The 26,320-nt window shown below is 37.7% G+C and overlaps 1 protein-coding gene across 1 annotated transcript in view; it reads right to left on the bottom strand.

Moving 5' to 3' along the window:
* Positions 1 to 4,557: 4,557 nt before the first annotated feature.
* KITLG (KIT ligand) overlaps positions 4,558 to 26,320 on the bottom strand; it is a 27,701-nt gene continuing 5,938 nt past the window's right edge. Inside the window, exons 3-9 of the mRNA XM_009577840.1 lie at positions 21,328 to 21,390; positions 16,526 to 16,705; positions 14,453 to 14,615; positions 13,467 to 13,562; positions 6,684 to 6,793; positions 6,105 to 6,181; positions 4,558 to 4,597 (exon numbers count right to left, since the gene is read on the bottom strand). Of these exons, the coding sequence (XP_009576135.1) occupies positions 4,558 to 4,597; positions 6,105 to 6,181; positions 6,684 to 6,793; positions 13,467 to 13,562; positions 14,453 to 14,615; positions 16,526 to 16,705; positions 21,328 to 21,390 (729 nt within the window). The remainder of the gene's footprint in view (positions 4,598 to 6,104; positions 6,182 to 6,683; positions 6,794 to 13,466; positions 13,563 to 14,452; positions 14,616 to 16,525; positions 16,706 to 21,327; positions 21,391 to 26,320) is intronic.

Here is a 26,320-nt window from a genome sequence, read left to right as displayed (position 1 = left end):
AAACGAAATTTGGTTGACATTTATATAAAAAATACAACACTCGCTTTTCTCCAATTTCATTTTAAGAGAAAGGGCGGTCATTTTCTAACTGTGTTAATGCATGGGCTGTGTCTACCCAAAAAGAAGACTGGAAAACTGATAACTCTTCAGAAGTTAGATAGCTTACAACTGGATAAAGAAGCAATTAAAGGACTATTTCTGCCATTACTACTCCCACTGAACAGTAACTTACTCTATTTCCATTCATTTCAAAGATGTCTCACAAGTCAGTAGTCTTTCAAAATTTCACTAAATCTGAAGTAAGGGCCTCCTCAATGGGTAAACAAACTGAAATTTTCAAATAATTTCACAACCACATTTCCAAGTGCCATGCCATCCGCTGTATCCACAAACGTCTAGAAGTGTCCTTCTGCTTTGCAAAATGATTGAGAACACCCAATGTTTTGTTCAGCTCTCTCAAAAGGGGGTGGGAAGAACAGGAAAACCATGAGCTCCAACAACAGTTCTGCTGCTCCATGTGTCGTACTACTTTGGTGCATATTCAAAGAACAATGTTTGTGATGTGAAGCTGGAAGGTTTATACATGAATTTTCTTTCTGTTCTCACGTAGCCTTAAATTTGCCTTGCTCCATGGAAGAGATTAAAGTATCTGACATTATTTGAAAGTGACTTAGCTACTATTTTAAGATGTTACTCTTGGAAGGTGAACATTTTGCAGCAGTCTATCTGGGTTTAATGTATGTTTCAATTTACAACTGATGTTTTCTTTAGTATTGACCAGTAGACTAAGGAGCCTAAAACATCATGCATTTGAATATCAAAGTATATAATTTGGGGCACACCAATGTGCAGCATTATTGTGTATTTGATTTTCTGGAAAAAATGTATTTAGGAAAACTAACATTCTTATGAACAAAGAACATTAATAAATACAAGATTTTTATTTAACTGAATCTAAGAAAAATACTGTAAAACTTCAAATGCATAAGCTTGCTTTGAGAATGTATTGTATAGCAACATGAAGTATTCAAGGTTTTTGTAAAATGCCTAAGGATAATTGCTTCCATTTACTGTGGATACTGTTCTGCTCTGCCAAAATCAATATGCAGTTGTTTTCTGCATTACCAATAAGGTGCAAATTTCCCATCAGTTAGGTCATGCTGATATTTCTTTCAGGGTAACTCTTAATTAAGTTCGAAACACAAAATCTGAGGGCCTTGTGAGTAAAGAATTCCACAATGTCAAATGAGACTGAGCTGCAGATGGGGAATTCTGTTGTTTGATTTTTCCAGAGCTAGAATTTGCAATGCACTTGCTTTTTAGAAGTCATGAGCAACCTTGATTATTTCTTATTAAGTGGTGAGTGCTCCAGCATCTTCTGAACAAAAATGAAGGCCTAATTCTCACATTAAGCTTCTTTTGATCTAACCTAAGAGAAGTTCCTCAGATGATGGAAACCCCAAAGCTCTGTTAACGTTAGTGGAACTATGCTAATTTATATCAGCTGGGAAGGACTTGAGGACCCTTTTCTGACTTCCAGGAAGTGCAGAAACGCCTCAGTATAAATAAAAAATAGTTCCCTATGATCAAATCCTTGTATCGGTGAATTCACAAGAAGTTTTTACATTGATCTCAGTAGGGTCAAAATTCCATGCAGAGTGACTACATGCACACATAATCTCTGTCATCAAACATAGTGAAGTTTTGAGGTTTTTTCTTTTTTGGTAAGTATGAGAGATGAATCAGTTTTACCAATAATACACACACACACACACACACACACACACACGTATATATTACATGTATGTCATATTCTTTTTATGCATGGTTCTCAGAAAATTCAGCAGATGATTAAAATTTCCACAAGAATTCTTAAAAAATTAAGTAACAATATACTTTAAAGAGAACTCCAACTTTATGCAAAACATTAAAAGGGTGGTTGTTTTTTTTTTAACTTTTCAAGTTACTTAAACTAAAACTCTTGCTGACCTAGTCAGTTTGATGACAGTCTGTTATCTGAAGTGAGCCATCTTTACCTTCTGAAGTGAGCCATCTTTACCTTCTGAAGTACAAACCCCTAATACAGATAAATAATTCATACCCATTATCTTGAAAGAGCCAGGATGAAAAGATATACAACTACACTTGTAAATTTTACCATGGTATTTTTAGGATTTACTTGAAAATGCATATCCGTACATCAGTCCTGTACAGTTTCCATGGATGCTATAACAACATCAGTTGCAGATGCAGAAGACAAGTGGGAAATAAAGCCTTTCTCTTTTGTTTAGAGAGAATTAACTTTAAGAGTGGAGAATGCCAGGATATTAAAGCTTACTAATCATTTAAAACACAATGGAAACATTAATTACAGCTGATGTAAGTAAAAGCTACATACACTCTCAGGATCTTTCAGATTTTCTATGCTATACATTTAAAGACAATGTATCAATGGCATGCATCTTCAGCATTTAAAATGCATTTCATGGGTTTGTCTTTATTCTGACGTTTGAACGCAATTCAGACTCTTTACTTTCCCTTCCCTTGGCATGGCTGGAAATTCACTAGTGTTCACATACCCAGCAGTTACTCTTAAGGCTTCGAAGCTCTCTGAGGTACATTCACCTCCTTTTTGCTTTGTCTTCATCCAATATTTCCTTCTCCTGAACAGAGACCACCAATGCTGATGAATTCTTGAGGCCTTCTGGGGCAGCCAGCCAGCCACCTGGGACCCAACAGAGACTACAGGTTGCTGTACACATGACTTTTGCCAGGCATAAACACAGCTCCTTGAAAGTAAAAGGCTAGAACATGGGTCCATAGCATGACTTTGCTTTCAAGTTTTATATACAATATTGAAGAGTATGTTATCTGTATCCACTTCTGCATTTTCTGTCAGTTCAGAGGTCTCCATCTGAAGACACCAAGGTAAGGTAGAGGACACAGAACTTAAATTAAGGATGCAAAGGTATTCATGACTTTCAATGATTACATATAGTTGGAGGCATTTGAAAGATGTGTTTTGTTCAGGACATGTACTTTGCCATAGTCAGCTGCAAGTATTAATGCAATTAAAAATCCCCAAACGCCACACAAGGTAGATATTCACATGAGATACAGTCCTGCTAAGTGCACACTCTTCTTGTTGTTGTTCAATTCAGTGTTGGTTTCACAGTAACAAACACAAATTGTCCTCACTTCTATATCATGTCTGTGGAGTCATGGGCAGCAACAACAGATGCAGACTCAGTCTGTCACTCCAGAAGGAATACGAATGTGCTTAAAGCTGCTTCATTTATGAAGCGAACATGGAACTGTTACCTGCCTGAGGAGAAAAACAGAAATTATAATTTTGCTATTTAGTTTTCCTCTCTGTACTACTAAACAGTAGAGCTTCCCACAGACATATAGCACAGACATTTTTTCTTATAATTTTGAAAATAGATAAATTCAACAAACTGGTATAAGATGTACTTTCCTGGTCCAAGAACACACTTGCCTGCAAAAGCTTATTGATGTCATCTATGGTGATGAAACAGCTCTCATGGTTTTACATAACTGTTATGTTTGTGCATTTTGGTATCTGGTAATCTCTGGCAGCAAACTTCCCTTTGAAGTCATCTGGACAAGCCAATATCAAACTGAGTTTACATCTTTTGAAAAATCAAACGACTTGTCCAATGCAGCGATGATTTCCCTTCTCAGTGAGCAGATGTTAGAACAAAGCAGTTAGAGAGACTGGAAATCTCTCAAGTTGTAGCTAACTAGAACACAACGAATACTCTGGAATACACCTGAGAGTGACTGCTACAGGATAAACTGTAAAACCTGGATTGCCTGTTATATTCTTACACTGCTCCTTCCACCCACACAATAAAATGAAGCATTCAGCGCTGCCTGAATCTTCCAGACGCTTGCCGGAGATGCCGTGGGTTAAGTACAGCACAACTCCTGCAGTAAGAAGCCCCTGGCCAGAGATGTGCACCGTTCTGCAGAGGACTGCTGGGGCCGAGAAAGCTCACTCACCTTTGCTGCTCACCCTTACTTGCTAAAGCAAGAATGATGTATCTGATAAGGCTACAGAGCCTGCAAACTGTGCTGAGTAAACAACAATTAATAGAAGCTCTGCTCTGCTTGGCCTGTTCTCCTACATCCACCTGCTAGTTTAAGGATTGGGTTTTTTAGGTCACGCTGCTTTGAAAAGAGTAGAACAACAGCTGAAGACTTCTCTGTATTGGCTCTGATGCCAAAAAGGAGAAGCAGTAGCTGTCCTTAATTTTGGAATTCTGGCATATTTCATTTTGTAACATTTAGGTTAAAAGTCAAATGCCTAAATTAATGATACAGGATTAATTACATTAGCAGCTAAAGACCTTAGGTACAAACGAAGCCTACTGATAACAAGTTTTGTTTTATTTTATTTTTTTTCCCAAAATGCACTCTGAATCACTTTACATTTCAGCAGCCAAAAGTTATTAAGCCTATGGTAAGACTCTCAATCGTAACAACTTACCAGTACATGAAACAGTAACAGTGTTGAGGGAGAAAAAGCAACAGCTACACTTGTAGATGTTCTTTTTCTTTTTGCTGCAACATACTGAAAAAAGAAAGGTACTTTATTACTACAATGCTAGTGTTTCAAGGAAATAGAACGGAAGGTTTTATCAGTTAGTTACAATAAAAAATATTTACATGTAATAGAAGGGAACCCAAAGTATTAGAATTTATGTTTTGTAATAGGTCTTCCCAGATACAGAGGAATATTACAGGTTTCTCAGGGAAGAGGGAGGAAAAAACCATACGCCATATATTTAAGAAGACATCTGATGGAGAATGTAACCTGTTTAAATTTCCTGCTAAGGCCATTTCTTGCATTTAACTAATTGTTCTGTTTCCTCTTTCCTCCTTTCCACCTATAAAGCAATGTTTTATATTTCCTGTGAAGTTAAAAGGAAGATGCACGTTTCATTTCACAAGTTTTTATACCTGTGAGGATGAGGTGCAGGACGAGTTATTTGTGGCAGCTAATATACTTGGTGAATACACAGTCTTCCATTCTACGTACTGTACCTGAAGAAAATTTGTTATAAGAATGTATTATTCTAGAAAGTTTAAACACTGAAAATTTCAGCTCCTGTGACCAAAATGGCTAGATCAGAACCTCGCCCATTCCTGCCTTCAACAGCGGGCAGCACCAGGCATTTCACACAGTGTGAGAAGCCTACAGGGTAAGATGTCTCCTTCTGCTGTCTGCATCAGATTTTTCCCTTAATCCCTCATAGTTAAAATTTGACCAAACACCCTGAAATATGAGATTAAATAATACTCTCAAAATGCTTTAGCATGGCCTATTCTAACTGAAAATATCCTTAAGTCCTTTTCTGAATTTCACAGGTTTCTTTGCCCAAGTCATGTCTAAGCCACTTTGAATGTCTTCAACTGTTATTTCTAAGGTATATTTGATTGACTGAGTTACACAGAATTTTTTCTGTTTAAAAATCAGATAAAGCAGTGTTTAAGTATGAATAGAGCCATGAATCATTTCAGGATGACCTCATGAAGTTGTTATGATTTGAATGAGTTCTCATTAGCTTTCTATGAACATTAAAAAACCCCCCAAAACATAGATGCTTATATACATATACCCCGGGGAATGTAAAAAACTGAAAGAACATAAAAAATGTTAATGTAAAAAATATTTTAAAGGATTTAGAAGCACAGCCAGGAAGACACTGTTTTCTATTTATTTACATAATATCAACCTAGCTTTACACCACACAGCAAATGACAAAATTCACTTTTTTTTGTTGCTTCCCCTCTAGGTCTCAGCAATCCTTTCTCACAGTGGGAATAAGGACAGATAAAGTAAAGGTAATGTCCTGTTAATAAAATTTTGTATACAGAAATCTCCTCCATGTCAATTTTTATATTTAAACTAGGAGCTTCTTTAAAGGACACACTCTAAGCACACATTTTGCCTCTATAGCAAGACCCTGTGTTTGGTTTTTTTTGTGTTTGTCTTAGAGCTAGAGAGAAACCTTCAGGAAGTAGTCTCAAAGATAAACTTACATTTGTATGTATGCATATAAGGTAAAACAATATACCTTATCTCATTTTCCTCTTGACAGTCATGACACTGCGTAGTTTCATCACTTTCTGGTCTGGATTTGGGATGTGTTTTCTAGGAAAAAATGCATTAAATATAAATGTTCTAAAGCTTTCTTTAACAACTCCCTAAACAATTGTTGTATGTTTCGGTTTGCTTCAGATTTTCAATATCAAAGTCATCTTGCAAAATGTAGGTCAAATCTTGTCCTCTAACATACATCTGCTACTGCTATAATTTTACTATCAAAGCCTTTGTATTGTAGGCAGGGGCACAAGGGGCAAAAGCAAAAGAATCCTCTTCTCAAGATATAATAGAAGAACTGGGAAATTGGGGGAATCCCATGTTTTTTATTTCCAATTAGACAGCTATCATGCTAATAAGACAGGATTTGCACTTTGGTGGTGGAATTCAAGAATTTGACAACATAGATTTACATTTGTATGTCACACAGTTCAGTGAAGATCAAAAGAGATGTCTCTTGCTTTCAAATGCAGAATGGTTCTGTTCTTCCTGCCTGCCCGTAGCTAAGAAATGTTGTATCACTATGTAAACAATCAAATGTAATATTTCTTACCTTCCAGTATATGGCTCCCAAAATAAAGCCAATAAGAAGAGACAGCAACGATGTCAGTGCTATGCTGATCCCTTGCAGGCTGGAGCTGCTAACGAAGTCAAGTGCCTCTTCTGTAATTACAGATGTTCTCATTAGTGAAGACAGATTTATAGCAGAAAACTGTCTTCAGGGCAACACTATTAGCAAGAGGACTTTTATGCACCACCTACATAACAGTATCTTAAATAGCAGAACACATACTTCAAAGTGCTGTGTACATGAGGTGCACTTAATACAAAATATCACAGGAAATTTTTGACCACAGGGATGCTCCTCCCATTTCTGAAACAGCTGTGTTGATTAGTTCCAACACTAATTCTCTTTTTGTCATTTGTAGAGAATTTTCTCTTTCCCGCACTTCAAAGTTTTGGGTTTATCAATTTTTAAAGGTCTTTGTTTGTAACACAAAATAATTCTTTGGAAGAGAATATATCTGTCACTTTGTGCATTTGCTTAAGTTCCGTAAGACACATCCCACTGACTGCAGATAGACACTTTGCCTTGCCACTAATCAATGACCAACATGAGGCCTCTCGAGGGAGGTTAATTTAACAAAATAAGCCTGACTTCACTTCCAGTGTCTGTCTGGAAAGGTCAGCTGACTTCAGTAAGATCAAACCCTTGTACCTTGAAGTCTAGCTGTGTGTTATTTTGTTGTTACCATTTCTTGATAGCTTTTTACATTTTATACAGAAGAGCCCCAACCCTAGTCTTCTATGTACACAAGCAATTCCATTCCCCTCACAGGGAGCTGTATGCATGCTGAGACTAAAATGTGGCCCTCCAGTTATTTAATCAAGAGCAGGATGTGAAAAGTCCTACGGAGTCACCCTGGGATCCACCTTCTGAAATGCAAAGCAAGCCACAGGGGACTGCTAGCTTAGGCACCATCCACCCCGTTTTGGTTCATTTCAAGATTTGGTGTCTGCAGCTCGAATGGTGGGTGTATTGTCAGATTACAGGAAAAGAACCAAACTGTGAGCACTGGAAAAGTGTAGGTGATTAGATACAGAAATGAAAATGGACTGATAGCACTAGAAATTTTTGTGACTCATGCAAACAGCAAATGTCTAACACGTATGATATGATATACTGGGTCAAGCAATATGCATTTAGTACATTATTAAACAGCCTCTAAGAAAACACTTTAGAAAGGAGCATTCTCATAATTAACTAGCAACTCATTTTAACTCTCTGAGATTTTCTGGTTGACATTTTGCAAGTTTTTACACAAATGTTCTTTTTATCTCTGAAATTCAGCTGTGTTTTCTAGAGTCACGGTAGACAGAAATAAAAAGTAAGAAAACAAAAAGTCTGTATCTCATATACTCATATATTACCTATATCTCTGTATCTCACACACTGTTTACAAACTCTAGGTTCTGACTATAGACTCGGCACACTAAAAGGAAACATCGGTCAAGCAGAACGAATGCTAGCTTGCCGTGAAAGAAATCTGTCTACAGAGGAGAAGGGAAAGATAGCACACAAAGTTCTACAGAGGTGAACACCAGCTTAGTCGGCCTCTGTCTGCTTGGACATTTAAACCAAGAGCAGAAATTATCTGGAGGGGCATATCTTTTCTCAAACTGTCCGTCCCAGACTAGGCATAGAGGAGGTTTGCTTGCAGAACTGACTTGCAAGAAATCTGGACAAAATCAAGTGGGGTAGAGCCAGCCTGAACATCTCAAAAAAAATTCCTGTCATTACTTTATCTGAATTGTATTCTCAGCATATTCTCAGAAGAAAATTCCTATATTGCTCCTGAGCTCTAGTCAAGAAAAATGCAATGCTGATTTGCCTAATACCATTAGCCATTCTTCCCAGTGACAGACCGCTAAGTTATACAACTGAAATATGTAAATCCTATGGGGATGGTCACATTTTCTGGATTCTGCCCTGCAAACTTCAGAAAAAATGGAAAAGTGAAATAAAAATCAAAGGAAAAACTCTTCAGGTCATATAGAGCATAATTTATTTGATAACATGTTATGGTAGAGTGTATAACCTCAAAAATCCTCTGCCTACTCTGCAATGCTGGGCAGCATGTCATGGCAAGCATGCCAATTTTTACATGAACTTCTAGAGAAATGTTCTGTATGCCGGGCAATCAATGACCCTTATTTTTACCATTATTTTTCACAAACTTTAGAGAGTCTTAGACAACAGAAGACAACCCTTTACAATGAGGTATCTAAAAGTTGAAAAATCTGATTTCTAAGAAGATATCTCCGATGCAGATGCTTTCTTCAGCATCTGTGGAAAACTGAAAGGAATTCAAAATTAGCTTTCCATGTGGGGACCTGCAACCCAGGGACAGAGCCTAAATACAGTCAAATTGTGACACCCTCCCCAGCCTACCTTTGAAAAATGACAACAGATTTTTTTTCATAACTTGATAGTGTATGAATTAAGTTGAAAGTTAAGTAACCCATAACTACCTTAAAAAGCAAACAACAATAGATTATTTAATTTCACTTTCAAGTCCAGTCTCTTGAAAGATCTGGAGAGAATGACATGAGTCATGGCAGGTTTCTTCACATGCCTTTTATTTATAGTAGCATGTATAACAGAACAGGTTGGAGAATTTTCAGTCTGGAGAACTTCCCAGGGACCTGTGTCCTAATGAAGAAAAGGGACATAAGGAAAGCAAGCTGGCTGCCAATAGGTTTTTATTCCTTCCATAAGGACCTTTTCCTCTGTTAGAAACTTTAGAGCTCTACACAGAAAGATTCCCACTCCCAGCAGTTGTAAAGGCAGAGTAGGAGAAGGAATAGGAGGAATCAGGTGTATTAGTAACTTTGTGAACTCCTTGGACAATGCCAGAGGAACTGATGGCTTTGCAGTTAGTATATTTTTCACTTAAAATAGACTCTATCCAGCAAGGTGCAAAAGGGGAGCAGAAGCAGGCCAGCATCTCTCAGAGCTCTCACTCTGCACGTTATGGAAGAAACCCTTAGGAAGTGAGCTCATCTGATGTAGATTTATGTATAGTCTTCATGGGCATTGGGATATTAAGCTGTGAACAAAATATATTTACATTAAAAGCCACTCATCTACACAATGAAGTTATTGAGCTGCTCTCCACCTTGAGCCATGTGTGTAGGTTTAGCAACCAATTATGATTCAAAGCACTGGCTCGATTTTTTTGCCATATATGTCTCAAAGGAATTTTCAGTTTACCTCTGCTCAGCTCCAACACAATTACCACAAGATCTTATCTATAAAAATGCAGAACAGCTCTCACCTGTTCATTAGGGTTTTCCATTAACTATAAAGTTGGAACAAAGGAACAAAGGCACAGAAGGCAGCACCAATTGCATTAAGCCATGGGTGAACATTTTCAAATTGTTGTGCAATTACTGAATTAAACTATGGTATTCTTTGCTTAATTATAAAAGTAGACCTTCTTCCCAAAAACAGTTATAGAGATCTCTGTGTTTACACATTCTTTGAGCTGTTCAGCACTGAATAATAGAGCTAAATTATTGTAAGGAAATTATAGGCAAAAATGGAAGAAAGCAACACTGAACTTTCCATGAAAATATAAATAATACCATGGCACTAAATTGAGTGAGAAGTGTTAGTAACAGCCAGTAAGTTCAAGCTTTAATCAGAGCAACATGATATTCCTCTGATGGTAAAAAAAAAAGACTACTATTTATTGTTTGGTTCAACCACTGAAAGAAGAGATCAGGACTCAAGACTTCTTATCCTGACACTTGTTCTTTACATAGGAACCATCTCATCTGAATTCTCTAGACTATGCATGGTATAATGATCCAGAGAAATATCAGTGAGACTGGGACTTAAACAGTTAATTGGAATTTAAATTGGACTACAGTCATGTAACACAAAGAGAAGAAAACAAACCGGCCTAAATAAATTGGGGGGGGGGGATGCGTTTTGAGAATTTTACAGGGGAAAAGATGGAGTAGGAACACGCCACAGATCTACATTCAATATTACAAGGATGAAAACAGCACTATTGCCATTCAAAAAAAGTTAGAATGGGATAATTGTTCCATTTTACACGTAGTCGGGGTAAGACTTTTGGTGTAGATTTAGTCAAGATTCTACTCTATTATAGTAGCTTAATTTTATTGTTGTATAGTAACAATGAAGTAATGAAATATAACTCTTTCAACAAATGTAGCAACAACATGAAAAAAACGCAACTTAGCTAATTTATATTATATACAATTTCTATGATAATTATTTCACAAATAATTTTATTAGATGATGCACTTCAGGTTTGTCTAAGATCAATTTAGAATTAAGAGCAGTTCAAGTCATCTGACCACACAGACTTTATTAATAGATTCAAAATTTATATTAATCTGGAGGGGTTCTTTTGCAAACAGTGAATGCTTCTAAATGGTCTAGAAACCATTAATTTTAAACAACTCAATTTAAAACTGTTTAAAATTAGAGAGGGTCATTTAAAAAAAAATATTGCAGTAGTTTGTGTCTGGAGATGTTTTTTTCAGGTTTCTCCTCTTCTCCAAATGTTTTACTTTTTGAAATTTGAATCTAGTGGTGCTATTCTGAGAATAGTACTGAAGCCAGCAGACAGGGTCCCCTGTGCTGGGGAGCCTTCACATGGGAAGTTATAAGGTTTATTCATTGTTGTTCCTTCCAAGAAGGTAGGGATTAAGTAAAAAAGAAAACTTACTCAGCAATAAAGCCAAGACAAAACTAAGATCAGTACTGAAGACCATTTTCAGGGAGTAAGGCAGAGATGCCAATAAAGATGCTACAGGTCCCTCCCTGCAAAAAACTCCAAACAAATAACTAAAGTGTCAGCATCCAATGTCAAGATAATGTAATTTAATCTGATTACGAGTTCAAACTGTCCCCAGCCCCAGACATGCAGTCCTCATGTCGTTTCTACATAAGGCTGTTAACAGATATCCAATTTTCCAATAAATTGCTTAAGAGAATGATAATCAGTTAAAACACACCTGTACAGCATATGGCCAGCCAAGCAATTTCTTTGACTTACTGCATTATTTTAATTAGGCTTTTTTCCTACTTGATTATCAGTTCTAGTTATAAAACAAGATTAATAAACCTGCTTCTGTACTCCCCTCCACAGTACAGACACAGGGGCCACACTCTGCTGCGCTGCCCGGCATCCCTCCTGTTACTGTACTGGGTCAAACTCCTCTCACCTGAACTGCCCCTGTAATCTATCTGTCTTTCTTTTGGCTCCTTGATCCATTCCCATTGCTTCAGGCTGCAGCTGAATATTCTTCCTCTAGCAGTGACAGCAAAAATTATCACATGTTCAGACCTGAGAGAGACAGGTATGCACTCTTTAGCCCCCTCCTGGTGCCTCATAATTGGCCCTGGGCTCATCAGGTTATTTGCAGCCAGCTCTGTGACCTCTCGGCGAGGAATTTATGGCAGCGAGACTTCTCCTTTCCAGAGAGGCAGGCTGGCAGCCAGTAATCGAAGGTGTTTTTTGTTTCAACCTTCTACTCAAAGGCTTCTGGGGAATGATGACTTAAGACTTTCTCTTAATTTGAAAGCAATCAGGAAGGGCTTCAAATCTGACAGCAGCTGTGAGCCAACTAAGAGGTAGCATGCATGGTGATAAAACCACAGAGAATAACTGGATTACACATTCCCAAAAGAAGGAGCACGAGAAGAAACTCAGTCTTAGTAGTATCTGTCCCACCATCAGGAGCTACCATCGTGCCCACCAGGCTGCCTCCTTGCCCATGTTTTCTTAAGCACAAGGAGTACCAGCCACACACTTCATCGTCACACATTTAGATAACATGGATGCTTGTGAAGTGAAAGGGGGAAATTGTAAAAGAGATACACATTGCCATCCTGATGCGTCTGGGAAACAGGAACAAGGGAAACAACAACATGTTTAAGCTTTAAACACCATTTCAGGAACCTCTAAGGAAAATCCCTTTCTTTTGTTCACATGGAAAGCTCAAGAGAGTATTCACCTTTTTGTACATGGTGTCACTAAAAGTCCCTGAAACCTCGCTGTTTCTCTTCACCTCAGATTCCTATACACCTTCTGACCTTGTGACGGGTAATGTTGAGGCTCTTACAGCAACAATTCTTGGCTCTCTTAGCTGTCAGTGACCAGTCATGTAATACACTGACCAAGACTGATGAGAAACATGGAGATGGCCATGCCAGAGAGAAGATTACAGCCTGCCAAAGGTGTAGTGACTTTGTCCTTGACCTCAACCGAAAGCACGCTGACTGTGGAGCTGGCCCTACTGTGACTACAGCAAGCAAACAGGGGGACTCTCTTCAAGTTTGGTGTCAAGCTTGGGATTGACATACTCTCAAAATGCAATGTACAGGCAACCTCTTTGTCCACGTGAGTACCCTGGGCTCGATTTAGGACAGCTATTCTGTTCGTTTGGAGGGACTTCCTTTTCTGAGAGTTAACATGAGGAGTCTGGGACAGCCAAGTTTGCTGAGGCCATATGACTAGTGAGACCTCATGACAGCCAAAACGAAGAGACCTACCCTCTCCAAGTTGTAGAGAGCTGTCACATAATTGTAACTTGATAGCATCTCTAAATTTTGATTAGATAAGTTCATTGCATTTTGGTATGACAGCTGAGAAACACATGGTACACCATCAGGCACAAGTAACTTCCCATTAGTTTGCACAATTAATGACATTCTTTTCCTCTGAGCTCTCGTAACAACCAGCTACCAGTACAAAATGGAGACACATATATTAATTAAATCACTTGTACTTACTGTTACTGCTAGTGTTACTGCCAATGCTGTCATTCCTAAGGGAGCTGGCAGCAACAGGAGGAAACAAAAATGTTTTTGTGACAGCGACTCTGGAATCTAAATAGAAAATGAGTGTGTCAGCATTATGTAACTTAAAATACAGTCCCCTCTGTATAAGATGATGGGCTATACGGCTACTCTGATGTGGCTATAGGGCTGTTTTAAAAATCTGCCTACAGGGCTGTTTATGAAGTGGATTAAGCCAAAAAAGGCAGTCTTATTAAGAGGCAGATGTGTCTACACACTGAGCTGCTGCTGAATAGCTATTCTGGAAAAACAATTGCTTTAAACAAATTCTTAGGTTATGGCACTCATCTACTTCTAGTTACTACTGGTGTAATTGTGCAACTGGATATGTTGCCCTAATTAAAAAGTTAATAGCTGTCACTAGAGAGAGTAAAAGAAAAGAAAATACAAAACCTCCATTTATTAGAAGGATGAGAATGAACTGCCTGACTTGAACTTGTTAAAATTTTTAAAGGAAGTAAGCATGGCCTTTTTCAGGAGGGGTGGGATAAATATGGAGGTGACTTGAGGCTGCTGCAATTTACAACTTGTCCTAGCTTCATATCCTTTCAGTAGTGCAATCTTAGGCTCCTTTACTGCCTTATAAAAATTAAATAGAGCATTAATAGAAGATAAGAAGAACAATGTAAACAGACGATCCAGGATATATTTGGGATGAAAGGAAACAGAGCAGAGTATTGTGAGGTTATTTGGATTATATTAAGGACCAATGTCACTAGGAACGATGGCACTAGTTTTACTGCCAGACAGAACTCGACTTAGAACAGAAATACAAGCTTTGGTGTTGGTAGTAATTTTAACTGGCAGTAAAAAGGAGACATGGAGGTACAGCATCAGATCCTTAGCGTCTCTGAAATCAAAGGAAAATCACCCATTTATATCTACTTAGATTCTGTTCCCCCAAATGAGAGCCATCTTACCGTTCTCTGGTGTTTCTACTGTTGAAGGCAGAATGCAGTCATTCTTATCCAACGTGTCTGCAAACTCCTTGTAGACCTCAATGGTACTATTAAAGTGCCTAAAAAAATCCTCAGGAATGAAGTGACCTTCTTCATAAAGGTGACCATTTTCTTTTACAAAATCCTAGGGTAAAATACAGAATTCAGCTTGAAAGAAGGTCAAGAGAGATGCTCATTTCAGCACCTCAACAGATGATAAAAATATCCAAAGATGACACAAAATAGTTTAAATTTTTAACCTGCAGAAGACCAAATTTGCTGTATACAATCTTCATAAAACATACAAGCCCTCTGATCTAAGGATTTCAAATTAGCTTTGCAAATAGAAATAAACTATTAATCCAGTGTAAAATTGCCAAGGAATGAAAGGCAGTCTCCCATCCTATGCTGAAAATGAAGAGACTTTTTTTTTATTTCCCTCATTAAAAAAATTACTTTGATTTCACATTACTTTGCAATGTTCCACATGAGCCTTTTAATCTGAACACAGGAACACAACACAATCACAGCTATTGTCATAAGAGTTCAGGGAACAGAATACAATAGCTGGGATACACTACTGCACAGAAGCAGGCTGAGATCCCTGATAATGTACCTAAAAATAAGAGCAGGACTATAAACAAGGAAGCCAAATCACTCTCACGTCTAACAGACAAGTGTGTTATGCCAGACTAAACAACAAGATTGAGATCCATGTTAAGATCATTGATGGTTATCTTTTTTTCTTTTTACTTGACTCTGGCTTTCATAACAATTGTTTCTTATGCCAGCAGGTTTAATTTGGCCTGGGGTTACTCTGTACTCCCAAGAAGGAGGACAGTGGTAAGAACATGGGTTAAATATGTACTAAGGAAAACTTCCTAGCTTTGGCTCCAAAATTATTCTATGCTTAGTGCTGAAAGTACCAGACCTAAGATCATTCTTCTCTGAGGAAATCAATAACTAGTTGTTTCTCTGAATTACACAACATTTATTTCTTCATTCTACAAAATAAAATTCCTCTTCCCCAACCACATCCCAGCAGAGTGCTTTGAATCATCATGACAAGAATAGAAAAAAAAAAAAAAGAGATACATTGAAGATTGGACAGAATTCAGTTTGAAACGGAAAGGTAGGGAATGTCTAAATACTCTAAGCAATATAATGCCAATATATGACAAGGCTATAAGGTTATGCCACTCTAAATGAGATTGAATGTTTTAGTCCATTTGATTCTTTCTGGATGTTAAAAAGGTTCAATTACAACAGCTAAGGACTTATTTGACAAAAATAATCGTATATGGAAGATGAAATCCTTGCCCTAAAGAACATGATGGATTTCGCCCATTTTATTCAGTGGGACAAACCCTTCGACTACAGAACTTATTTTTAATTACTGATAGACTAGTTAGAGCTGGGTAAGGGATTAGAAAGTTAATTTTTTTCCCCCGTCATTTTCACAGAAGCGAATCAGACGTCTCTTGAGTGAGACTCCTGGAATCTCCTTCAACTGCTGTTGGAATCCAGAAACACATGGAAATGGCCCGATATCCTCTAGTCTTTGCTGTGTCTTTGTATAAAAAAGTTCATTAAACCATGGTGAAGCTTTCAGAGCTTCACACACATACTAAGAGTATATTAATAGCTTAAACCACACCATCTTTAAATTTACATTAGGATCACTAGCAAAATGAATAATTTAAGCGGGATGCACAAGGAAGATTTCTGCCAGTTTCAAACAGACCAGAATGAATTAATTATCTTAAAGATGACAGTTACATTTTTGACTACTTAAATAACTGTATACAGGTCATTGTATATACTGTAATTCCTTGTAAGCCATTTTCCTTTGAAATAGGAGATAATGACTAGCCAATGTTAGCAGAGTGTACTCAGTGCATTTCTAAACAAAGTAGGATTTAAGATGTACAGGAATAGAAATGAGAACAAATCTAATGAAGCTTTGGACATTTTTAAACTATTACTGATTACTGTCCAACAGAAAGTTCAAATAAAAATATCCAGCATAAAAGTAGAAATTCTGTATAAGATTACCTTATTTTTATCAAAAGCTAGGCATGCCATAAGATCATTAATTATCCTTGTGAGATTATTGATGATTGAATAGTTGCTTAAAACATCAGACATATCTGAAATATCTGAAAATTTCTGGAGAAGGTTATGTAGACTCCTTGAAAATTCAGGCACCATCAAATGCAACCAACAGTGATTAGGCTGTCAGAGGATAAAAAGAGAAACAGAGAGGTAGGTTAAATATCAGACTTTTGCAAAAAGTGGTTAAGCAGCTCAATGTGCAAAAGTAGATTAAACTGTTCTTTCCAATTTAAATTATCTTGAAAGTCTAAATTAAAATTCGTCGTCTTTAGCGTGGCCAACTTTCTCTTCAGTCCTTTTGGTAAAATTTCTATTCTCACTGATACTGACATATTTATGGTTGTCTGTTAAATGTCATCCCTTCATTAAATTCTTAATGAATGCTAAGCATCAGTCTGTTGAGAATTTGAGCCTTGGGACATACTACTATGAACCCTTTTCCATGCTTTCATTAACCTATTTTTTTTTTTAAATAACTACTGCTTTAACAATTTTCTCCAGACTTTCTTTAAACCAATCTGAGTTTTCATTTGATTATTGTTACCTTACATGACTCAATTAACCCCAAAGATCCTTGATTTAAATCTCTTCTGAGGAAGGTTTCCATAAACATTTTGCATGAAATCCATGTGTGCTTTTATCCACCTTTAAACTAGTTAGCTTAGTTAACTCCTTCTGTTCAGCTTTTTCACTAAATGCCATTCCTGAGAACAGTTTCTAGATCTAAAAGTCTTTCTTTTCCTGAGTTTTCACCGACAAAAGGGTTCTGCACAGCCTGTCGCAGTGTCTGCCACATCTATGCCACCGGAATAGAGTTCAAATCCTTTCACTGACACCTATGTAATTAGTTTGCAGATAAAGTTTGTACAGCTGTTCATGTGACTGAAACCTGGTCATTCATCTTGCTGCCTTAGGGGAAGTAATTAACTTCTTTTACTTAGATTTACATGAGAGTAGTCAAGTAAATAAAAAAGCCACCCAGCCCAGGAAAAACCCTAATTAAATATGGTCAGCAAAAATACAGGTAATGCATGTACAACTGCAACATGTACCTAAAAATCCCTTCCCCATAAGTGCTGAATTTTCAATGGTAAATGGTATGGGAATTTATTCCATATGTGAGCTATTTTTTCAATGGTTGAAAATGTCTCAGGATCATTAATGCCTGCCAGATATGAAGATCTTGGCCTGGCAACCCCTAAGTACTCTCAGTATCACTAAACCAGTTTCCAATTGCTGCCCAGTGGATGGGCAGCATCCACCGAATCCATACACTCCACCTTCTGCAACGCACAGTAAATGTTCAGCGATGTATCCGCTTCTAGACTTAATCTCATTTTACTCAATTTCTGCACTAAACCTGCATACAGATTCTTTATTCAAAAAAAGTTATCCAGTACTATCAATATCATCAGTGGGCGACAAATTACTTTCTTGGTGACACAGGTGTTGTTCTGCCTTGATGCGTAAATGTTTTTGATGAGGAAAACCACACTTCACGCTTTCAAAGACTAACCAGACTATCAGGCTTCCAGGCTTAGAGAACCAAATGTAAATACATTGTTCACCTCCACCTGCCTTTTCACTTTTGTGTACAACTCTCCCACACACTGACAACAAGTGGCAAGTCAGTATTATCACCTTCTGTAATTGTCTCAATGACTTAAAAAAGAATGAAACAAAATGTGAAATGAATGGCGTTTGGATTGATTCTGCTTCCCTTTTTTCCTTCAAGCACAACAACGGGAGGGAAGAGGCAGAAGGAAATAAATCGGAGAAAGCTTGTTGAAACGCTACTCCATTCAAGCAGCATGCGTTGTGCTGTGTCCTATTGCCCTCACGAGACAGACAATGAATTTTCCTCTGCTTTGGTGTAGGAACACAGACACAGAACTTCTGTGCTTCCCTGATCTGCAAACCTGGAAACCCTTTTCCTCTGAGGTATTGTGGGTGTGCATTCTCCTCTGGCAGGGACTAGGAAAAGCTTGCCGCTTCTCCTAGTGAGCATTTGGCGATTCCAGCAGGGAATCTATTTTGTTGCTCCCGTGGTTTAGCATGTGCGTGGGAGTCTCCTCTGAGTGAACCGTTCTGACCTACAAAGCTGTATTTCACGAGAGCTTTAAGTTTCCTTTTCAGTAATATCAAGCTGTGCAATCACTTGCTATCTCAATACTTACCAAACACAGGGATGAAACTGCTGAAATTGAGAAATGTGGCGTTGTTTGCAAGGAGAAATGGAGGTTTAACTCTGCTTTTTTGTGTAAACTTTGACCAAGATTTACATTTTAGGGCAATTGCAAATCTGACTTCCCTTGTACTTCCAGGTAGTCCTCATTTAGCTTTTTCTTTCTACACCTATCTAAAAGTTTGAAGTTTATCTCCTCTTCTGAGTTCAGCCCCTGCTGCTGTTATCTTTGCCTTTTAACCTTCAGGTTAGGCTACACAGTTCACTCTATGCGAGACTACGTTTAAAGCCATTCAGATGCCTTGAGCTAGTGCATAATGCAACAACCCTTCTGTTTAATGGATCGGGTCAGTCTGTTCCTGTTACATGCACTACACTGGCTTCCCATCTGCTTTGCATTCACCCTGCCTTCCTACCTTTAGTCATGTACATTTGAGACTTGCTACCTTGGGTACACTTCCCACTTTATGCACACACTGAAGATTGAAATCTATTGAAAAAAATTGCAGAGCACCGTTTCAATCCTTTCAGAGCTGAACAAAGGGCATTTGCCTTATGCAAAGCCGTGGGTTTCCCAGCTTGCAGGGACCTTGCAGAACCCAGAGCAAAACCAACTTATTCAGCCTGCCTTTGCTGTGGTATGCGTAAAACAACCTGAAAACCCCAGAGAGGAATTTGGCAAAGTGAGATGTGAATACCGCTGAATACTTCCTCCTGCGGAGGCATGTGGCCAAGAGCTGCACCTTCCACTGCCACGACTGAAAGTGGTGTACGAGCAAAGGCAATACAGAAATGCCAGCCCTGAACTTCTCTTCTTCCTATTTATTTCTTGGCCGCTCATTGTAAATGTAAACTGGATCTAAGTTTCTGGATATGATGCAGCAAGATGACATGGAATTTAAACTACAGAAAAGAAACTGTACTGGCAGCCAAAACTGAACCATGGAGCAAGGTAAGAATTAAGCAGTGAGAACGACCCAGACTCATCGCTGAAGCAGGCTCCCTGGCCTTCTTCCTCTGCAGTGCCAACCTCCCCAGGAACAGCCCCAAACCAGCCCGGCTCTCGCCCATCAGCTGCCACATTCAGCTCGGAGGCTGGGGAGCAGCGCTCGGGCTACGGCTGTTCTCCACAGACGTGAATCTCATCACATCAGGCACTAAAATCACCAAATTTCAAAAAACACCGCATCCAGGGAATGGTGGCAGCCAGTCTTACTTCCTTTTTCTCTGGATATTGGCTATTTTCAGAAATGGAAATTCTTCCATTAAATTATATTATATAGCATTTGTTCTGCAGAGTTTTTCCATCTAAGGAGTCAAGTTTAAACTGAGTTTTCTAAAGTACTCTAAGTTTCAGTAAAAGCCCTGAGCTTCCAAAAAAACTCATAAGAACACTGCCAGATCTGCCACAATATCTCGTAACCTCACAGCTCAGGGCCCTTCACTATCCCACAGCCTCCTTCTCCTCCAGCCATCTTCTTATTCAGGACTGAGAGAATGTTGCTTCTGGCATCGTTCTCCAATATCAGTTGGGAATATTGCTAGATTTGCTACAATGTTGTAGGATAGGATGCATTTTTATATGTGTATCGCACACAAATTGGATTTTCATAATAAAAACTTTGTACAGACACAAAAACAGCTTCTTACATCTACCAGATGATTTCCAACTACCAATGTATGTGTACAATGATTCATTCTTACGACAGGCACAATATTTTAACTGACAAACTAGTCCTTTTCTTACTTTTTTTCTTTCCTTAAAACAATATAGTACAGTATAGCATTCAGTATAATTTCTACTTTCACCTTGTTTCTTTCTCTCCTTTTTGTTGCACTGTATGCAACAACCAAGACAGCATTTTCAATGCATCATTCTAAATACATTTTTTTAAAATTAAAGGAAAACACCAAAAATATTTAGGAATAAGCAATAGGATAATATGAAAAAGTTTTTAATACAAAATGTTATAAAATTTTGAAGAAGTAGATGATGCTTATTTGAAAGTATCACTATGTATTAACTATGAGATTATATAGAAAGAATAATACAAAGCATGTCTGAATGAAAGAATGTCCTCACTTTCTACTGGTTTGTTTAGTTACGGATGCTACCATTTGCTGAACTTATGGTTCTCTTTATTGGCTACTCAGTATTTGTTGTGCTTTAATGGCATTTCCACTGGCTGAAATGAGAAGGACATTCTACAGTATATTCCAAAGTACAATTAGAAAGAAACAACTTCTTTAAGAAAGCAACAATTTTCAATTGATATCATGAAATAATACCGCAGTTTGACTTTTTCCAGGGAAAATGTTAAAAAATTTAATATGAAGAAACATTTTTCTAAGATTCCTGGAATTAAAAAGGTTTTAAGTGACTGCAGGAATCTCTCTACATTTCTTTTAAATGAATACTTGCGAAGCATACGAAAAGTGAAATAACCATTATTTAACTGTAACTTACTAAGCCATAGGACTAGGTACAAAATGTTACGGCCATCACTGGTTCAAGTGGGCTATTTTATTGGGATTAACTTGAAGTGGTTGTACATACCAGACTATCCATCTTCGGGACATATTTAAGGGTTATCATATAATCATTTGGGAGATTTCCGACCTACAATAGACAGATAATAAAAAAGTTATTACTGACTACACGAAGTAAGACTTAATTTCCATCACTGTATTCAACAAAATCTATCAAATATTCAACACAAATTTTCAGTAACCTACCAGGTGCAAAAGCTTACGTACTCAGTTTCCTGTGGAACTGCTACTGACTCTTATTTGCTCACGAGTGAAGCATCCTTCCACACCTCTGTAACATTCCCAGATCCAATCTGACCATGTTCGTTGCTACCACTTCCCAGCAGGATTAAAGTCAGTAATGTGGTGAGGAGAAGTGATCTGAGGTTATTCATTACTTCAGAAACTCCACTGCATTTTCATATTTTAATGGCATGTCTTGAAATGTTTACGTAACAATTTCTATTTAACCCCAACCACTCCAAACAGTAGAGGACCCAGTAGTCTCTAAGCCTTTTTCCTTCAAATAATTTCCAACTTCAGCAAGCACCTGAACCTAAAGAAAAACTTGCCTGCCTTGTGCTTAGTTATGTACCAGGTCAGAAAAACATTTGAGCACAACTTTAACTTTGAAGCTGTGCCTCTTACTAATGATGAGCAATATAATTATATCATAGCAATGTCCTGGGGCAAAGGAGAGCTTCCGCACACATAAGCTGAGCGCGGCTTTGCAGATGTGGGTGAGTACGGGCTGTGCTGAAGCAAGGACAAGGAGTGGAAGAAGGGTTCTCACGGAATTATACAATGCAATCTGCCACAGATGGGATCCAACACTACCGTGAGACATGGCTGATCATCTGGGGAATGTGCTGAGTGGGGAAATGAAGAGGGAGATGCTGCCATGATCCACAATCTCTTGAAGTACTTTTTTCAAAAGGTTTACCAATACCATGATGCTTAGTGATACAGCAAATCTATTTTCTTTTCTATCAGTGGAAGATTCAATTGATATTTTTCATCCTGCTTTGAAATCCATTTAATCAAAAGACAATAAGCACATACATAATTCCTTTGGTGAACCAGAATCTGTACTTTGTTCAGCAAAGCACTTCTACTTCTTCGGGTTAAAGATCATTCTGTTATGGCTGCTTTTGATTCTGCTGCTATAGCAACCAGCACAGGGATTACTTTTTTTTCTGTGCAGTTTTTAGGTAGTATTTTGTTTGACACAACAGAATGTTTTATTTGTTAATTAAAATTTAGTTTCAATTAAAAATTAAAGCAGCAATTTCAAAATGTTATGGTTCTAGAAATGATCAAGGACAATACTTATGCACAGTCAGTCACTAATGAATTCCAAACATTTTTTTATTTACAACGTGGGCTGAGCCACAATCTTTCAGTTCAATGACATCTAGTTTTGTCCTACAGCTTTAAAAAACAAGTTTTAGACAAATGATCCTGGTAAATTCCTTTCCATAGATCAATGTTTTTTTTTATTTTTTATTTTTATACCTACACATTCCCAAAGCAGCAGTTGCAGAAGTGCCACTAAAATTCTCCATATCAATTTCTATTCCTGTGGCATTTTGGGGACTTGATTCAAAATGCTATAAATACTGAAAAATATTGCAATACATTTGGACTTTCTTTAGACCATCTGATTTATTCTAAATCCTCTTCCACAAGTTTTTGTATATTTTTCCTTCCTCTAAAAACAGCCTGACATCCTGACACATTAATAGGTAATCCAGTTTCTTTTCCAGCTTCCTTTGCGTGCCTAGAGAGGTAGGATTAGAAGCACTTCAAGTAGCAAAGATACTGAAGATGCTACTGTATGTGCAAAGTTTCCCATACTCACTCTAGAGGGATTCAATACTTAGCAATGTCAGCAAAAGCACCGTTCTTTAAGAAAGGTCACTGGAAGATTAAATTTGTTCCAAATCAACGAACACTACAAGAATTGATATGCATTATGTATACAATCCACTTTACTGGCATCAGAGCCTGTCAAGCACTTTTCATGCACAGTTAAAAAAAAGCCCAAGAGCTCTTACAGCTTCTCAAACAAAGCCGGAGAATACAGCTCAGCCTCAGATATTTTTCTCCTTGACAGACTGTGAATCAGAAAAGATATTTTTGAATTTACTACCAAAAATGAAGATCACTGGGGGGGAGGGTGTCAAACACAAAATATACGCCCTGCCTCAAGACGAAACAACTTGTTAAAGTTTTATTGATTAAACTCCACATGCCAGATGCTCTGCTGATGGTAAATGATGGAGTTAGTCAAAGTGAGGGAGTTATATTTGTGTCCCAGCTGGACTTCCCAACTCACGCACAGAAAATAGGGTAGAGCCCATGATGTAAGAGTGAAGGATATGTTTGTACTAAATCTGTGCATTCTGTACTCTCTTGCTTTCCTGAAATGAATCTTGAAATTTCATTGAAGACTATGATCCAAAACCAACCACTTGATTTTCAACTGCTGAAATGATCCTGAGAGGAATGAAAGGACTCTCCATACCCGCCCTGTGCGGGGTGTCTGACTGCTGCGGCTCCCAACAAGGAGCAGAGGACAAGAGGGCTCTGAGCTGCCTGGCGAAAGGGGGATGGAAAGGGACTGTCCCTTGAAACGCCATGAGTTCTGGAATGGCTTTTTTGGTTCCTGTACTCAACTCCTTAAGTACAGTGACTAATTTGGGGGCAACAAAACACCTGCCTGCATGATTTACCTTGGTTTAGACAAAAGTAACAGTTTTGATGATTATAGAGAACGTCAGCTGATAGTCTTGGAAAGTAATGTATAGAACTAAAAGAACCCTGCATTGCAATTAAAATGCCACACAAAGTTTCTCTGATTTAGTGGGTGTGTGTGGTTGTAGAAATCCCATCAGGCTCTGAGAAGAGCTGAAGAACAGGGAATCTAGATTTTTGTCTTTAAATCCATATAAAACCAACATTAAGTGCTATATTCCCAGTTGTAACAAAATCTCAAACTCGGGAATGTAACATTCCTTTTGACATACAGAGGTCTGAATATTTAATAAAGCACTGTTAACACTGCATAACCCAAATATACTTTTAAAATATGATCATGGTCACATAGACAGGGAGATGAAAAAGGGATGTTGTAAAAGCGATTTGGGTTCCATAAACTACTCTTTCATCGCAACAGCAGAATATAAGAGAGATGACCTATCTCTGCAGTCAAGTGCTTTGAAATGAGGGCTACTGCTCTTGGAAATTCTCTTTATTGTGACTGTTCTGAAACTTCTAAGGAGATAAGCGTAAATATTATTATTTTTTTATACAAGATCAGAGATAAAGTAAGTTAATAAAGTATCAATTACCGTTTACCATTGTCAGTGATTTCTTTTTTACTCTGAGGCACATGATGGGAAAACCATACTTTCCTTTTGGCTACCATTTCTACCTCCCATTTCTCTCTTCATCATTCCCCTTTTCCTACTCTTTAATACCTCTGCGTGTTCCTTCTTTGCATCCTTGGCTCTTCTTTTCCTGCAGGAGCTTTCACCTTCGGTCCATCATCTCTGCAATCTACTCTATCTCATCTGCTAATGAAGCAGTTAATAAAATCCTCATCATTTGGCTTAAGACAACATGCTAACGATTTCCGTTCACACTTCTTACAGCCACAGTGGCAGATTATTTGCAGGATAACAACACTGCTCATTTTTATAACCCCTTCACTTAGGAGAGTTAGATCCATTTAAAAATAAATATCAAATGTTGCAGAGAGTGTAAAGTACACATTTACAGCAAAGATGCAAAGTGAAGGCAAAGTGTTTGAAACAGCATGTCTCGAACAAGCAACCTGGTCAGTAAATGCTGACTGTTGTTTGGGCTTCCAACATTTTAAAAAGAAGAAAATTGCTTTAGAGAAGTAGATCATGGAAGAAGAGGTGAATATCTAAGATTTTGTTAATGGATGAAACCAAAATATGTAGGTACATTCTATACACACTGCACAGCTCAGTGAAAATTCTATTTATATGTAGGCTTGATGTTCATATTTAACAAACGTATACACAACAGATTCCTAATTCTTATGCAAAATCAGAGTCACAATTACAGCAATACAGCTTTCTGCTGACTTCTTGTGCTGAAAAGAACAATGGGGACAGGCTTTATTGACAGGTGCTGCAATTACAGTTTCATAATATGGAACATTTGTTCATCAAGTAATGTGTTTCCCTCCAGACATTTTCATTAAAAAAGAAGCAGGAGTTCAAGTGATTAGTAATGCAGAATGAATACTCTCTAAATACTTTCATTCTCTATAGGTATGAAATTATGCTCTTTTAAAGTTCTGACTATTAAAAAACAAACAAAAATGATTGTTCAATTGCTCTTTGCTTCTTAAAATCATTTTACTTGGGACACATTCTTCATATGACAAAATTATATTATAAAGATTTGAATAAATTTAATCTTACATAAAATACAAGTCATTTTTGTATAAACAGATACCAGTCTAGTTTGGTCTTAGGTTGATTAATGCTCAGAAACCTTATTGTTATTGAATCTGCTCTTTCTTTCCGATTCTAGCATGATGCTAGTGAAAATCCAAATTAACACCACTGAAAACAAGTTACACCATACATCTGTCCTCAATTTATTATTCAACACAAAGTTGATTAGGCAAATGACCCATGTTTTCAGGCACTACACAGCGTGTCTTATTTATTCTTATAAATCCTTATTCTCCAATAGCTTAGGCTTAGTAGACATCCCTGGTCTATATTCACAGAAAGTGTTGACTGAGGCATGTTCTTCTCATATGCCTGTGTTCTTCTCGAATACAATGCAGTCGAGCAGAACACAGCCGCAGCCATGCTCAGGGGTTTTCTACTAGTGATACAGGGGGTTTACAGTACTTGGACAAGAAGCCCAGAACCAAATAAATGAAGACTAGGTTGTATCAAGCTACAGGCAAAAGAGTTTGGTAGGGAATTGTGGCACTGTTTTGCAAGCTGTAGGTGAACTGCAGTAGAGGT

The sequence above is a fragment of the Fulmarus glacialis genome, unplaced genomic scaffold, assembly GCF_000690835.1.
Source record: "Fulmarus glacialis isolate BGI_N327 unplaced genomic scaffold, ASM69083v1 scaffold9205, whole genome shotgun sequence".
In the NCBI taxonomy this organism is placed as follows: domain Eukaryota; kingdom Metazoa; phylum Chordata; class Aves; order Procellariiformes; family Procellariidae; genus Fulmarus; species Fulmarus glacialis.
Note: the sequence above shows the minus strand (reverse complement) of the source record. Positions and strands in the feature narration are given on the sequence as shown.